The sequence below is a fragment of the Empidonax traillii genome, unplaced genomic scaffold (assembly GCF_003031625.1).
Source record: "Empidonax traillii isolate 1590-97213 ecotype Southwest subspecies unplaced genomic scaffold, ASM303162v1 scaffold1636:size80652, whole genome shotgun sequence".
In the NCBI taxonomy this organism is placed as follows: Eukaryota; Metazoa; Chordata; class Aves; order Passeriformes; family Tyrannidae; genus Empidonax; species Empidonax traillii.
Window position 1 is genome coordinate 26,725 of NW_020956829.1, and position 14,883 is coordinate 41,607.

At 44.6% G+C, this 14,883-nt stretch overlaps 1 protein-coding gene across 1 annotated transcript in view; it reads right to left on the reverse strand.

Moving 5' to 3' along the window:
* Positions 1-2: 2 nt before the first annotated feature.
* The window catches only part of PPP2R2A (protein phosphatase 2 regulatory subunit Balpha), a 29,793-nt gene continuing 14,912 nt past the window's right edge, over positions 3-14,883 (reverse strand). The window contains exons 3-10 of the mRNA XM_027908166.1: positions 7,720-7,817; positions 4,864-5,029; positions 4,264-4,376; positions 3,835-4,012; positions 3,069-3,233; positions 2,384-2,553; positions 1,816-1,907; positions 3-952 (exon numbers count right to left, since the gene is read on the reverse strand). Of these exons, the coding sequence (XP_027763967.1) occupies positions 673-952; positions 1,816-1,907; positions 2,384-2,553; positions 3,069-3,233; positions 3,835-4,012; positions 4,264-4,376; positions 4,864-5,029; positions 7,720-7,817 (1,262 nt within the window). The 3' untranslated portion in view covers positions 3-672. The remainder of the gene's footprint in view (positions 953-1,815; positions 1,908-2,383; positions 2,554-3,068; positions 3,234-3,834; positions 4,013-4,263; positions 4,377-4,863; positions 5,030-7,719; positions 7,818-14,883) is intronic.

Consider the following 14,883-nt stretch of genomic DNA (forward strand, 5'->3'; position numbering starts at 1 on the left):
TCTCTTTTTTTTTTTTTTTTTTGGTGCCAGACATGGCAAGGAGTGATTACAGTCAACTGTTTATTAAAACATTTGTTGCAACACAGACCCCCTTTACCACTGACCCCAAACGGACCCATTTTATGTGCTTTATTTTGTTTTTTTTTTTTTTTCTATACACCACCACCAAGGCGAGGTGGAGGGGGACGAGGGGGGAAGGGGGAGTCCAGGAGGCCAGAAGGAGGAGGAATGCTACAAGCCACAGCAAGAATGAGCTGTATTTAATAAAAAAAGGGGGCCACGAATGATACAGTAATGAGGTTACACAATTAAATCCCATAGCATGATTGAAGGCTTTCCCTGTGTCTGACGTCATCACAATGGAAGGCATAAAAAGTGGAGTAAACCGATGTCGAGACAGTCCAGTCTAGTCCATTAGGCAAGATGGTGCAAGTAGTCATTTAAATTAAAAAGTGCCCTATCCTCACCTAAATGGCTAGCAGGCATGGAGACAACAGAGCCACAGAGCCTTCTCCATGGAGCTATAAAAGTGTGTTGTCATATGGCACGTTTTTAAACACTGGAAAGGGGTGCCATAATGGACCTCACTCGCTTTTCCTTACAGGTACAAATGCTAGAATTCAACTATTTCAACTATGCAGGAAGTGACTCTTCAGTTTAGGAATGCCGACCCTAATTCATCTTGTCTTGAAATATATACAAGTTGTTTGTGGTGGCTACGGCGATGATGTTCTCCTTGGGGTGCCAGGCCGTGTGCAGGATCTTCTTGTTGAAGTCCAAGCTGTCCACGCTGATCTCGTCCTTCTTCCTCTTGCCGCTGGCGCAGACCTTGCGCGGCTTCAGCACCGTGCGGGGCTTGTTGTTCTCCCGGGAGGCCTCCAAGGTGATGTCCCGCTTCGTGTTCCTGTCGAACATCCTGAAGAAGTTGTTGTAGGAGCCTGTCATGACAATGCTGTGCGGGGAGAGGGGGGGAAGAACGGGAAAAGTCAGCGGGAATTCCGGTTTTTAGAGAGTCTGAGGGTCACAAACCCAGCCTGGCCCACACCTGCTCCAGCCACGGGGGATGTTTAATATATAATTTAATAGATGTATCTTACATTTATTTCATCTATTATTATTCTACATATCACATAATATATAATAAATATATTACAATTAGATATCATTCTATAATACCTTACATTATATACTTATATATTGTTTTAATTTGTGACATATTACACTATATATTATACTATATATTATATAGTATATAATTAATTTATATATAGAAATTCCTGCTTTTATTGCCCCACTCAAATGACACCTTATTACCCAAGTGGAAAGGAGGCACAGCCTCACCCACACCTGCTCCAGCCACAGGCAATGTTTAATATATAATTTCTTACATAGATTTTATATATTTATTTTCATATATTATTGTGTATATTTTATATATATATCATATATAATTTTTATTATAGAGATTTTATACTTTATATTGATTTTAATATTATTCTATCTGTACAATGTATTATATAGAATTTTAAAAATTCTATTAAATATCTATAACTCTATATAATTAAAAATAGTTTACATTACATATAAATCCATATTATATTGTTTTGACAAGGCAGTTTAGAGGGGAAACACACCTGGATTCCCCACCAGATCTGGGGCAGATTCTTACAGAGTTAAAAATCTACTGGAGGACTAAAATGTTGTCCAGGCCAGTCCACGAATAAAACCAGCTATCTGAGGTCGGGATTCCAGTTGCCTGTTTTAAGAATAACTTGGAAAGCCCTGAAGTGCCACAGGGAGAAGAACTGCACTTGCCTGTCCAAGCCGTTCCAGCAGCACTCGAACTTGTCGAAGATGCAATCGTTCTCATACAGCGAGCACAGTTTACTCCTGAGGTATTCGTGCACCTGGAAGGCAGCGGGGACACAACCTGAGCCACTTCTCACTGACACACCTGCGAGAAAACTGCCCAGGGTCCCTTCCAAGGGCAAGGAAGTGCCTGGGGCTGCTCCCCAGAGCTCCTTCTCCCAAATCCAACAGCCCAGCACTTCGCAGGGGCAGCTCATTCTCCGCCAAGGAAATGTTTCACCTCCCGGCTTCTCCAGGAAATAAAATCAGCTGAACGCCCCTTGGCTGGAGATGCCCCTTCCACATTCCCACTGGGTGAGGGGGAGGCTTTGTCAGCCCCAAACGTGGGTTTGGGCTCTGCAATCGCCCTGCAAGAACCCAAATCCTTCAGCAGGACTGTGGGACCCCCAAATCTCATGGATGCTCTGCCTGGACCTACAGACAAAAATGGAACTTTGCCACCCCCAAGACCACCAGCAAGGCTCAGCCTCTTTCCAGGTGTTAATTTCCAGCCTCCATGATCTTCACCCAATACCTGGTACGTTTCCACAGGTCTGTTTTCCATATTTAAATCCCAGATCTTCACTGACAGATAATCTCTAGTCATCATATATCGACCACTATGGCTAAATTTGACATCAGATATGGAAGAGATGATTTCAGAGAAGAACGATCTGTTGCTAGGATCTTCTGGTTCTTCAAACACTGGGGAAAAAAATGAGACAGGCATTTCAAGAGTAAATCTGTGTCTCTTCAATTCAAGATACACCCAAATTAGATGAACGTTTTCTCAACAAGCTTTCCACACTGGGCTACTCCGTGTTATATAAAACAGCTTGGAGGGAGAAACCCTTATAATATAGTTGCCACACTCTGAAATTCATTTCACATATCAAGGTCAGGTTCTAAACAAGTGCATTACTTGCTAATATGTGAAATCTTCACTCACTTGTGCAAGATTTCCAGCATCAAATACAGAGCAAATGGCATTTGCCTCTGAAGTCTGCAGTGTCTACACAGACTCCCCAGCTGAAGCTGCTACTCATTTTATTCACTCCTTTGGCCAAACAGGAATCTAAATTTAAGATTTATTTAGATTTTTTTTTATACCACAGAAACCCAATAAAAACACACAACCCTGCAGGGTTTAACATCTTGGTTTGAGCCAACAGCAAGATGTCCCACTGCACAGGAGGCACTAAAGAGGGAGGACAACTCACACTTTGAGTGTCTGTCACAGAGAGCCGATGCCCTCATGTCACAGAGGCGGATGGTGCCTTTACTGCTGCTGTACACGAAGGTGCTGCAGCTGTTGGGGTGGAACTCGGCGGCTGTGATCACCTCTGTCAGCTCCTCCATGTTGGCAGGCTTGATATCTACGATGTCTGCAGCACCCTGATAAGGAATCTGCTCTGCTCTGCACAAGGGATTGGGGATTTATTGACTTGAAATGAGGGACCCAGACACAAACCACGTGAAAGTTAAAATCGACACGCCTGGCAAGCAAAATGGTAACATCACATTCTCCATCAGTCTGAAGTTAATTCTTCTAACAGCAAAACCTCCTTCTTTTCTGCTCCGCTGCAGCAGTAATCAGTTCTATGCTACGGATTAGCACTCAAGTTTTTTCATGTAGAATTTAATTTTGCTGAAATTCTAATTCCACTATTACGTTATAATTATAAAAAACATAGCAAAGGTTGCCCAAAGAAGCTGTGGCTGCCCCATCCCTGCAAGTGTCCAAGGCCAGGCTGGAGCAACCTGGGCTAGTGGAAGGTGTCCCTGCCCATGGCAGTGATTAAATAATCTTTAAGGCCCCTTCCAAGCCAAACCACTCCATGATTTCCTTGTGCTTTCCAGGAGCCCTTAAAATTACTAAGGAGAAATAACATGGAGAAAAACCTGCTACACAAACACTTCTCTGGAAATGAAATAAAAAACAAGTCTCCTTGTTCCCATCCCAACAAAACAATGGCCAAAGGATACTAAAACTCCTGTCTGTGATTTCTAGGTGCCACAGGTTGATCCGCAGGTCGTCCGCAGACAAATACGTTTCATAATCGCTATTGATGGAGATGGAATTGATGTGATACGTGTGGGCATTGGCAAATATCCTCCGGGGACTGGCTTCCACCATGAGGTCCATGGGCCTGAACACTGGCACCTGCAACACACACACACAGCAAGGCAGGTTGGAGGGGTGAACGCACCACGAACGTCAGCGCTGGAAATCGCCGTCCTTCAACACACCCAGCTGGCTGAAATATCTCAAAAGCACCTCAGAAATAAATATTTCTGGGGGAGGGGGAATCACAGGAAAGTTAGGGATCTGATGGAGCAGTTCCTCCCTGGTTGGTGCTGGGGGAGGGAGAGAGGAATGACCTGGACGTGGCTGGTCCAGAGAGAACGACTCACCCGTAGTGTTGTAACTGTAGTAGGATCCCTATACCGTCCATCTTCCTCCTTTAAATTATAACCCTCTGGTCTTTTGTCCCTTTCACTGATTTTCCATAATTTTATTGTTTTATCTGAAAAGGAAAAGAGCCACAGTTTTAAAATGGGAGCTGTGGCAGAGACACCAGTTGTCACCGCTGATGCCTTCGAACAAGACAAGGCCGCCCACGAGCACCAAAAAAGACAAAAATGCTGCTTGGGGGAAAACAAGGCAAGATAAAAAGCATTTAAAAAACCTCCTCCACAGCTTGTTCTTTTATATAAAAGAAGTTAGAGCAAGTTTCAGTTAGGACAGGGATTGTTATGAATAATGTAAGCTCTGGCACAGGGACTCACACACACAAAGGTGCTGAGCAGTGCTGGGTGAAGCCCCTGGGCTATAAAGCAACCAAATCCCAAATCCCAAATCCACCACCCTGTGCTCAGGGAAGCCAGAAGAGCCACATCCCCACATACTTGCATTTAAACCCAGCTTGACTCCAGCCTTTTGCAAGTGGAGAGGGTTAGACCAAACCCTAACAGCACTAACACACAACTATGACAAGTCAAGTCACAACTTACCATTTGTAGACAATAAAAACTGAGCAGCATTTTTCTGGGGTAACCACCTAATTTTGTTGATCTTCTCTTCAATTTCTAAACTTTTCAAGTAGTCAAACTCTGGTTCATGGCTTTGAAAGGTACTGTAAACATTGTATTCTCCCCTACTGTGAGACTGGGTTTTGTTCTAAAAAGAGAATTAAATGATCAGGTTACATATGCAACGACCAGAATATGCTTTGCAAGGCTGCTGGGGTACAACTGGATTTATTCACTCCAAGAAGCTGAAAGTAAAAACTATTTTCCCTAAACATTATCCTTAATTTTTAATTTTTCCACCTTTGCTTTTTTTTTTTTTTAAGGAGAATAATTCCTTCCCCTACTACCCAGACACACATATGGCAAATCTACTCAGTGAGTACGTTCAGCTTTCCAGGCACACCATGGAAATCCCACATGTCACCTCTAAATTTGTCCCAGCAGCTCCACTATTCTGGTTTATAATCCCCACGTTCCCTGAGAGCTTCTAAACTGCTTAAGAAGCTTTTTTTTTCTTCCTCATTCTAGAAGGGGAAAAAAAAAAAAAAAAACCCTTAACACCTCTGCTGAATACATCTCTGACATGGGAGTCACCCCTGCAGGGTGGAAATGTTTGGAAAACTGAAAAACACCCAGATTTGCAGGATTCCCCTCTCCAAAAGCTGGTTTAGATGCACTGCAGGGACTGAACCTTCAATTCCCTACCATGGGTGACAGAAAACTGGAGCCAGTTCTGCCCCAGCGCTCCCCCAACATGCACCTGAAATGGTTTCAAGCTGAATTCCCTGATTTCTTCCTGTCCCACCCACTTCAGGGATTGCACCATCAGATGCCTTTGCTGTGATATATGCTCTTGGCTGGGGACTTTGCTCCTTCCTTGCCCTGTGCCTCATGTCCTCTGCTCCTTTCATCCCTCAGGACCTCAGCAAAACACACCAGATACGGCCCACATTTGTCACATTCCTTGCATCACCTTCTGCTGCTTCATCCCCTCACTCTGAGAGCTGTCAGGAATTCTTACACTTCAAAATAAGCTGGGGGGGGGGGGGGGAAAAAGTGGACAGAATGCTTAGAAATCAAATTTGGCACTGGAATTCTGTACCACACCTCTCCCTTCCAGGCTTTCCCACCCCTGGAGAACGGAAGGGACTTTGTTCCAAGCCTCAGTTAGAAGTAACAAGTGAAGCTGGGTCGCTGCAGGGAAAGGAAATCCATTGTGCTGTAGGAAATGCCTTAGGAAATTCAGGCAACTTTCCTTCAATTCCATGCTTGCCATAATGATTGAGGCTTGAATAGTCTGTGTGTGTATTCTAGTAAAACTCTACAGGAGCAGATAATACATGAAATCCATCCTGGGGAGAAAAGCCAAATCTCAACCATCTCAGGGTGCTCAAAGCAAAAAAATAAACCAAGCCAAGGAGAGGTGCTGGCCCAGAGTGCCTGATGTTAAAATCCAATTTAGGTAATGACAGGCTGCCCACGCAGATTCCTGCTGGGTTTCTGTGAGATCCACACTCATTTCCTGCCTGCTGCTGCTGCTCTGATGTCACTGCCTGCCACATTCCAGCCCGGAGGTGGCACCACTTTGGCAGTGGGTGAAGTCCCACAGGTTTGTGCAGCTCTCTGCTGTGTTAGTGTTGCAGGTGTGGCCTGCCACGCTCTGGAATGCAGCAGCACAGAGGGAGGGGGCACATAAATCCAGATTAAACACTCAGAGTTTAGGTACTTTCACATAAAAAAGTTGCTCCAGACAGTTGTGTGTAAGGCAGAACTAACTCCAGGCAATCCCACTGACTGTTCCCTAAAAGCCCAGCAGTCTAATTATGCCAAAAACAGTGCTGGGCAACTTAACCTGCCTGGATCCCAGCCTGGATGTGAGCCAGGGGTGATGCACCAAAAACCAAGGAGCCCCTCAAACACGGCTCACTTGAACAGGGAATGTTAAGTTACACGAAAGGAATGAAGCTAAAACTCGGGAATTGAAAAATAATTAAAAAAAAAAAAAATAGAAGGAAAAGAAGAGAAAGCCACCAAATGCCTGTGGAGCTGGAGCTGGGCAGAGGCAGGGCAGCCCCCACTAGATGTCAGCACTGACCCAGGGGATTTACTGCCACCGGCAAGGGGCGTTCCCCACGTGCCAGCACAGAACAACTACTTGCTCTGGGAATTCCTGCCGTCTGGGATTTTCGGATTCGAAACTGAAGGGAACACCGAAGGAAAAGCAACAGCCTGACATTTGTGGGCAGGGAGGTGACATCTCCCCGGAATATCCTGGATTATCCTCTCCCTTGCAATACATTCTAACCAAAACAACTTCCACAATCTGTGTTCGATATTGCAATCCAACAACACGGGATTAGAGCCCAAAGACCAAAGGAACAAGGGTAAAATGAGAAGATCCCTTTGCTGTTATGCTTGTGTGATTTTACCTGACTGATACAGGAATGGAAAAGGACATCTGAGGCCACAGCCGCTCGCTTGCTTAAGGGCAACTTTTAATTTCCCCAGCTCCAATGAAATCTGAAATCATCCTCCCAGCCAGGCAGAGTCATTGTAAGAACCAACTTCAGCTCCCTCGAGGCCTTTTCCTGCCCTCCCCCCACTTTCAGGTTTGCACTTCAAACATCCTTTGGACCACATTAAGAGTGCATCAGGTAATTTCTATCAGTGTCACAAAGTTCTCATTAATTTCTTTCCTCTTTAATGTTATTATTTTCATCACTTCTAACACAGACACGCACTTTGTGTTAAGTTTTTTATAAAAACACGCTCCTTTTCTTTAAAAAGGGGAATGGGTAAGAACAGAACATTTAATATGGTGTAATTAGACAGACTCACCTCCTGCTCCTGCTGGAAGATGACAACTCTCCCTCCCTTGTCTCCTGTGGCTAACAACTCTCCAGAATGGTTAAATTCTACTGTAGAAATTATATCAGCTGCAGAAAAACAGAGAGAAACCCCCACAAGTTCAGAATTCTTCTCATTACCAAGTGACCCACAAAACTGTGATAAGTGTAAAAGGAAATCCATACCTTGATTTAAATATTTGTATTATAAGATGCAACTAACTTTTTTTAAAATACAACTTAAAGCTTTATACATTTGAAAAGCTGTTAAGAGTTCACCATGCCAGAGTCAGAGGCTCAGTGCTCTGCATTACTTGGTTTTTAAAGGTTTTATATCTTGTTATATATATTATTTTAGGATTTTGTACACATTTGACAACTTAAGGGCAAGAGGTATCAGGGTAGAGAAGTTCAGGCATCAGTGTCTGAGGAATGCAAGGAACAAGCAGCTACAGAAAATCAGGAAACATACTCATCAGTCTCTTAAAAAACTTTAAGTATTTCTTCTGGATGAGGAAGGTTTCCATGACCACAAGTATTTTTGTAAGTGCTAAAATTAAACAGTGAATATACACAGAGAAGAATAGCAATCCCTGGTATCAAACTGATAGTCATCTTGGCTGTGCAAACCACATCACTGATGGGGAGAGACCTGAGGGAAGTTATCAGTTAACTGGAGAAAAACAAGGCAACTCACAATTACCATTGTGAAACCAGCTATGGCAGTCTTGGTAAAGTGATAAGATGATACAGCACATCCAGTGTGTCCATGGGGGGAAAAAAAGAGCAAAGGAAAAATTGCCTTAAAAATCTTATCTATCCATCTAGGAATAGATGGATAAATTCATCCTTGTATTTATCTGCTGAAAGCCATGGAAAAGTTTCACAAGGTCAAAAGCCTTATGGTTACAACAGGGCAGCAACAACAGCCAGACAAGCCTTAAATTAAGGGTGAAATCTCCATTTTCTTAATTGTGATCACATATGTTCTGTATTTCCTAATAATGCAAGTCTCATAGATGGCAGTTATTTGTAGTTAACCCAGCCATTAATGCCTTTTACATTTATTTTCACTTTCAGGATCATCCCCAGTGATCTCCAAGCTGATACCGGTCCTGCTTTGTCACAGCCTCCACTGCACAAATGAGCTTCCAGCACCAACATCCCACACCTCCAAAGAGTCCAACAGGCTCAGCCAGTGGTGCCAAGGTCCTGAAAACTCCCCAGTGCCTGATGGACACCCTGCAGATCATTTCAGGTACTTGGATCAGTTTTAAATTACAAACAAAACACATTCCTTAGCAGCAACTGCACTGGAAAAATATTAATTAGTTTTTAAACTAAAGATAAATCAGTAAATGCCAGGTGAGTGATCTTGGACTGTTCCCTTTCCAAGGACAACCCAAACTGTCCTGGGGAAGGGGCAGAACACAGGATTTCTGTGAGAGCATCCCCAAAGCAGGGCTGAGATGCTGCTCTCACACAGAAAATCACCCCTGGAGAGCACAACAACAACCAAACCATCCAAACCCAGTAATTCCCCTTTGGAATATCACACTTCCACACTTTGGCCAAGGGCAGAGCAGGACATCAAGGCACTGCTGGTGAGCAAGGGAGGGATATTTAAGGGAGAGGCAGATCTGTAGTGCTCCACTGTCACCAGCCCACGGCCTCTGGACACGCGGGGCACTCATTTACACACCCTTCCCCCCACACACCCCAGCAGCAGTATTGGAGATAAAGAAAATTCAGGGACAGATCTACACATTTGGCCTTTAGTCCCACCTGAATATCCCTTTAAAGCACTTACTGCTGCAGAAACACTTCTGAGACTACTAAATACTTCCAAATAATGGCTTTCAGTGACCTGAAAGCAGACGGGTGGCGGGGTGGGAATCACCTGCACAACCTGAAATCCATTTACGAGGGAAAATGTTTCACAGCAGGTTGAGCAAAACACTCTGAAAACACGGAGCTGCCACACAGTTGTACCCTGACCTCAAGGAAATGCAACCCTACAGCCAAGCCCCTGATCCCCAGGTTTTGTTCCATGGCAGGAGGGGAGAAAGCAGCTCCATCAATCCAAACAATCCTCTAATCCAATGACTTCGTTCCAGAAGGCCCATCACAAACCTGAAAAGCAATCCTGCATTCAATTTGTTGCCAATAATAGAATAAAAGGGATTTTATTAGCAGAGAAGAGGGCTATCTATTTTAATGTACCATGAACTTTATATAAACTCTGCTTATAAAACATGCTTGGTAGGCAAAACATGTCACCTACTCTGCAGCAGCGAGTCAATCATGGCAGGAACAAAGAGAGTCTTTATTCCACCAGACCCAAAAGGTTTCTGTGCAAGTTTTGGGACTCATGTTGAGCTGCTGCCTAAGCAGAGAGCAAGTAAATCAGCCGTGTTTACACAAGTGGAGCAAACTCCTGATGTTTCCAAGGACTGAACAAGGAATTGAGGTATTTAAAAAGCGTTTTAGTAACTTCTTTCATTGTTTATGCACTTTCACAGTGGCTCAAAATACCATTCCTGGAATTTTCCAAAGGAGCAACTCCAACCTCATCCATAATGTAGAGAAGTTACTCAGTTAGGGCGGTAACTGTGTCCTGAAAACACAATTTTCTGGCCTGATGCAGAGCCCACTTCCTCAGTTTCCCAGCTTTAAGGGTAGAAGCAGCTCTTTTGATCCAACTAAACACCGACTGATCATTCCAAGGACACTTCAGAAACTGTATCCATCGGGAAACATCAAGAAACCCACTTTTAGGATGACTGCTAAAATCCAAGGAAGCTCCAAAAGCCTCAAGCTGAGGAAGCAGCACAGGAATGGATGAATTCAAAGCACAATTGCTGAGCATAGCTGAGCTATTCTTCCTAGGTTGTCTCCACAGACAACAAGAGATCTCTCCAGGAGAATTCCACACCTTAAGTGCCTGGAAATCACTTGTGGGTTGTTTGGTCCTTCCCAATCCAGGGTGAAGCAAAACCTCCCTGCTTCAGGCTACTGAAGAGATGCAGCTTCCAAAAACTCCAGGTCAAGTTCCAGCTAAATGACAGAAAATTGTGACTTTTGACTGGACTTTCTTGTTTCCAGTAGTGATTTTGTTTTGGAGCCACATCCTTCATTGTTGGGGGGGGAAAAAAAATACAATGAGAAACGCTGGAGAGAAAACAAAAGCTTTTCCAAGGTTTCAAATATTTCAAGCAGCTACACAATGCACTGAGTCATCCCACCAGCACCCCCATTGTTTGGGATTTGGATTTACTACATTTATCAGGAGCCCTGATATATATTGTGTATTAATCTCTGTAGGTAGACAGGGAAGTGTTAATCTCCAAGTGAACAGGAAGGCTGTTCAAATAAGATAAAGGAAGAGTGACCACACATGTCTGGTGCAGAGAGGAGCTCCCAGCCCAGGGTACCACCAGGAGAGCCAAATGGCAGTCACTGCTCAGTGCTGATGGCACAAAAGAAAGCACCCTCTGCATTCCAGCCTCATCCCTAATTTATGGATGTGGAGAGGGGGAAGGGAACACGAGGATTGTGTGCCTCAAAGTTACCATGACCGGTTTTACTGTTGACTTCATTTCCCTTCTCTTCATTCACTTGCAAGAGCGACTCCCTGCATTCATTCCAGCTCTCCGAAGTGACTAGGCAACAATTCCAAAGGCAGCTGGGATAAGGCATTCCTACTGTTCAATCCACTGCTCAACAGTCGTTCCAGAAGGCCTTTAAATAGATTTCTTCTCCACCAGGCAGGGCATTAAAAATACATTGATTCCCTCACAAATATGGGGACGGGAAGAAATAACACAGAAATACAGAAGAAAGAAAGGGGTTCTTTTACCCCTGGGGCAAAAATCCTCCCTCCTGTGCTCGGAGGCTTTGCCAGAGCCAGCTGGCTACTTGTTCTCTCCCAGGTCCCAGCCCTGGAATTGTGCTGCAGAGCTTGCCCTCCTTCCCAGGGAGGGGAATTTGTGTGCTGGCCAAGTGTGTGCTCAGAGCTGCTGGCCCTGCCAGGGGCAGAGCACAAACACAGGGGAGCACAGGCTCCAGCTCCAGCAGCCAGCAATGAGGCTGGCCCTGCTGGCCTCTGCCTCTCGGGGACATCTACGGAGATGGAGGAAGATTGGTGAAGATGCACTCCAGGGTTGGGACTCTCCCAGCCCTGGTTACATCCCTATCCAGGTGTGACATACATGGAATACACAGAGCACTTCCCACCTGCCATTCACTGCATCAGCTACTCACCCAAATAACCAAATACAAACACTGCCAAGCAGGCCCAACCCCCTCTATTTCCAATCTTTGAGAAAAGATATCACTGGACAAGTTCTAGTTCCACTTGAAAGCCCCAGTGATTTACTTATCATTATTGTTATTACACCTTTTATTTTTAACTTTTTATTTAGCTCCCCAAAATAAAAGTTGGACAGTTCTAAATTAAGCTTTTCCTGTCACCTCCCAGGCCACATTAACATGCCCCCTGCCTTCCTTGCTCCCAGGTAAGCAGGGCTCTCCTCCTCCATGGCCAAGCAAGGCTCAGGGCATCTTCAAGTGCCACATCCTTCTCTTTGTGCTGTCACATCCATGTGTTGGCAATGACAGCAAGAACACCCTGTTATCAACAGCCCTTCAGAAGCAGGAGCTGGAATTCAGTTACTTTTTTTGTCATGGAAGGAAAAACTGGAGCCAAGGGAAAGAACCAGCGCTCCAAGACAACTATTCCATAGGATTTACGAGTATTAGGATGGCTTAGAACTTACAGACGCATTTACAACACATTCTTAGATGGTTTAGAGATAATGCAACTTAATACTAAAGTTCAAAACAATGTTATTTAGTGGGTCTGCAAATTCACGCAAATCACTTTTTGTTAAAGCCTCGTGACTTCCTGGAAAACAAGAGCAAACTTCCATCCCCTCCCACTGCACTAACACAGCAACACCAGCCTTAAACCCTTGTTGCCATCAGTTTTATGTAATAAGGCTGGTAATGCTCCTAAATAGCTTTACTGGGCTCAATGCTCAGAGCAGGATCCAACCCCAAATCCACCTGCCCTGCGCAGCAAAGCTGCTCCTGCCTGCAAAGCCACGGCGAGAGGGTGGAACTGCACAGAACAGGATTAGCACAGAAGTGACTCTCAAAACCTGTGGAGGTTGGGATAGTAACAAATACAAAGTATTTTAAGCAGGGAACAGAATCCCCATCTGTGAAAGTCTCTCATGGGGAACAGCAGCTCCTCCAGCACCCAGAAATCTTTACGGGATCTCAAGTTAACTGTGTTATCAAAGCAGCTTCCTCATTTAAACAGAGAGCGTATAAACATATAAAACAGACACCCAGAACATGTATTTAACATATAAACAATTCATAGAAAGCACAATCTGAGTTCAATATTGCAATCTAAATTGTAACAGGGAGCAGCACACTGAACACTGTGACTCCTGCTTGGCAAACAACTGCTCCACTCATCTCCACTCAGGTCATGTTCCCACCACCAAATTCATCATGATTTTCCCCCACGGTCCATTTCTGGACCAATAAATAAGTCTGCAAGAACAGCAATGCTCAGAAGTAGCAGAAATCACTAGAGGGAACGCTCTTTTGACACTGCTACCACCTCAAACTGCTGTGACTGATCCTCAACACACTTGAGTCCTGTCAAGCAAATTTGGGTTTTTGCTCAGTTACCAGAGCTTACCAGGGCTGAACTGAAGGCATTAGATGAGCAAGGAACAATGCTCAGGAGCAAGCACATCTGCAGCCAGCACAGCTGGATTTGCAGAAGGGATGCTGAGCCCACAACCAGAAAGCCAGTGAGCATTTCTGTCCCTATGGTGGGGCTCCACCAGCTCCCACTCACAGCAGTTCCCTAAACAAGGTCACAATCGGGCTCTGCTGAACAGAAAGGAAATGGATTTAAACCACAGACCACTGGCTTCCTGCCTCCTCTATCGTAGGAAGCTCAGGCTCCAGCACACACCACAGTGAGACACCTGTGGTGGCAGAGGAAAACAGAGATGACAAAGAGCAGCGAGTCCCAGCCCTCTGCAAACAGATGTCAGGCACTGATGTGAACTGCTCTGTGCTTCCCACCACTGGGAGAGACAGAAAACTGCTCTGTGCAGAGGAAGCATTCACACTGAAAAGCAGTGGGAGCTTGGAGAAGGAACTTGCACATCTTAAATTGATTTGATTTTTGACTCTGATCCACCTGTACCACCGATACTGTGACCACGGGGCTGGACCCCACCGCAGGGTTTATTCCTGCTCACCGTGCCTGGCACTGCATCCTGGAACTCCTTTAATGCCAACTTTATTGTAGACCTACAGAAAAACCTCACAGGGCCAGGATGGGTTAGATGGGAACAGCCCTGAGCTGGCCCCTTGAAACCACTTCATCTGATGGGACAATGATATAGTTTTGGGGTTTTTAACCCCGAGTAACTCATTAATAAGTGTTTCCAAAATTACTGTGAAAAATCCCCTCATGTTAAACTCATAACAGCAGCAGACAGAAGAATGTTCTCTCTACACAAACAAATGCAAAGCTGTTTGGTTTCTGGATAGAAACCATTAACCCTCCTCACCCTGATTAATTACTTTCTATTTTTAAACCTTAAGACAAGACATTACTGCAGTTCCTTTCAGAACACATGCACAGGAAACCAGCAGGCAAATTCCCTTCTTCCACTAGACAATAAATGGAATGAATTTAGTTCACAAGAAGTTGCAAACCAGAGTTCCCAGTACCTGCCTTGCCCTAAAGCTGGACGTGATCTAGCTGGGAGAAGAGAGGACGGTGCAGGAAGTCTGAGCACGTTCAGAGAAGCAGGAAAATAAATACACTTACAACAGAGCAGGTACAAACAGCCCAAGAAACTCCTGCTGACTGGGCTGCCCACACCCAGGCACTGCTTATTTAACCAGTCAGGCTCAACTTGGCTCCAGCATCAGGTGATGTAAAAAATGTAACACACTGGATCAGCCTGGAAAGGATGATTTCCAAACTGCAAACATGTTTAGGAAGACTAATAGAGATGCACAAACATGCGGGGGGGGGTTTACCAGGGACAAAAAGCAAATGATGAGCATTTAGTTCACATCTCTTGCTTCCCAACCCCAAATATTCCTTAAAATA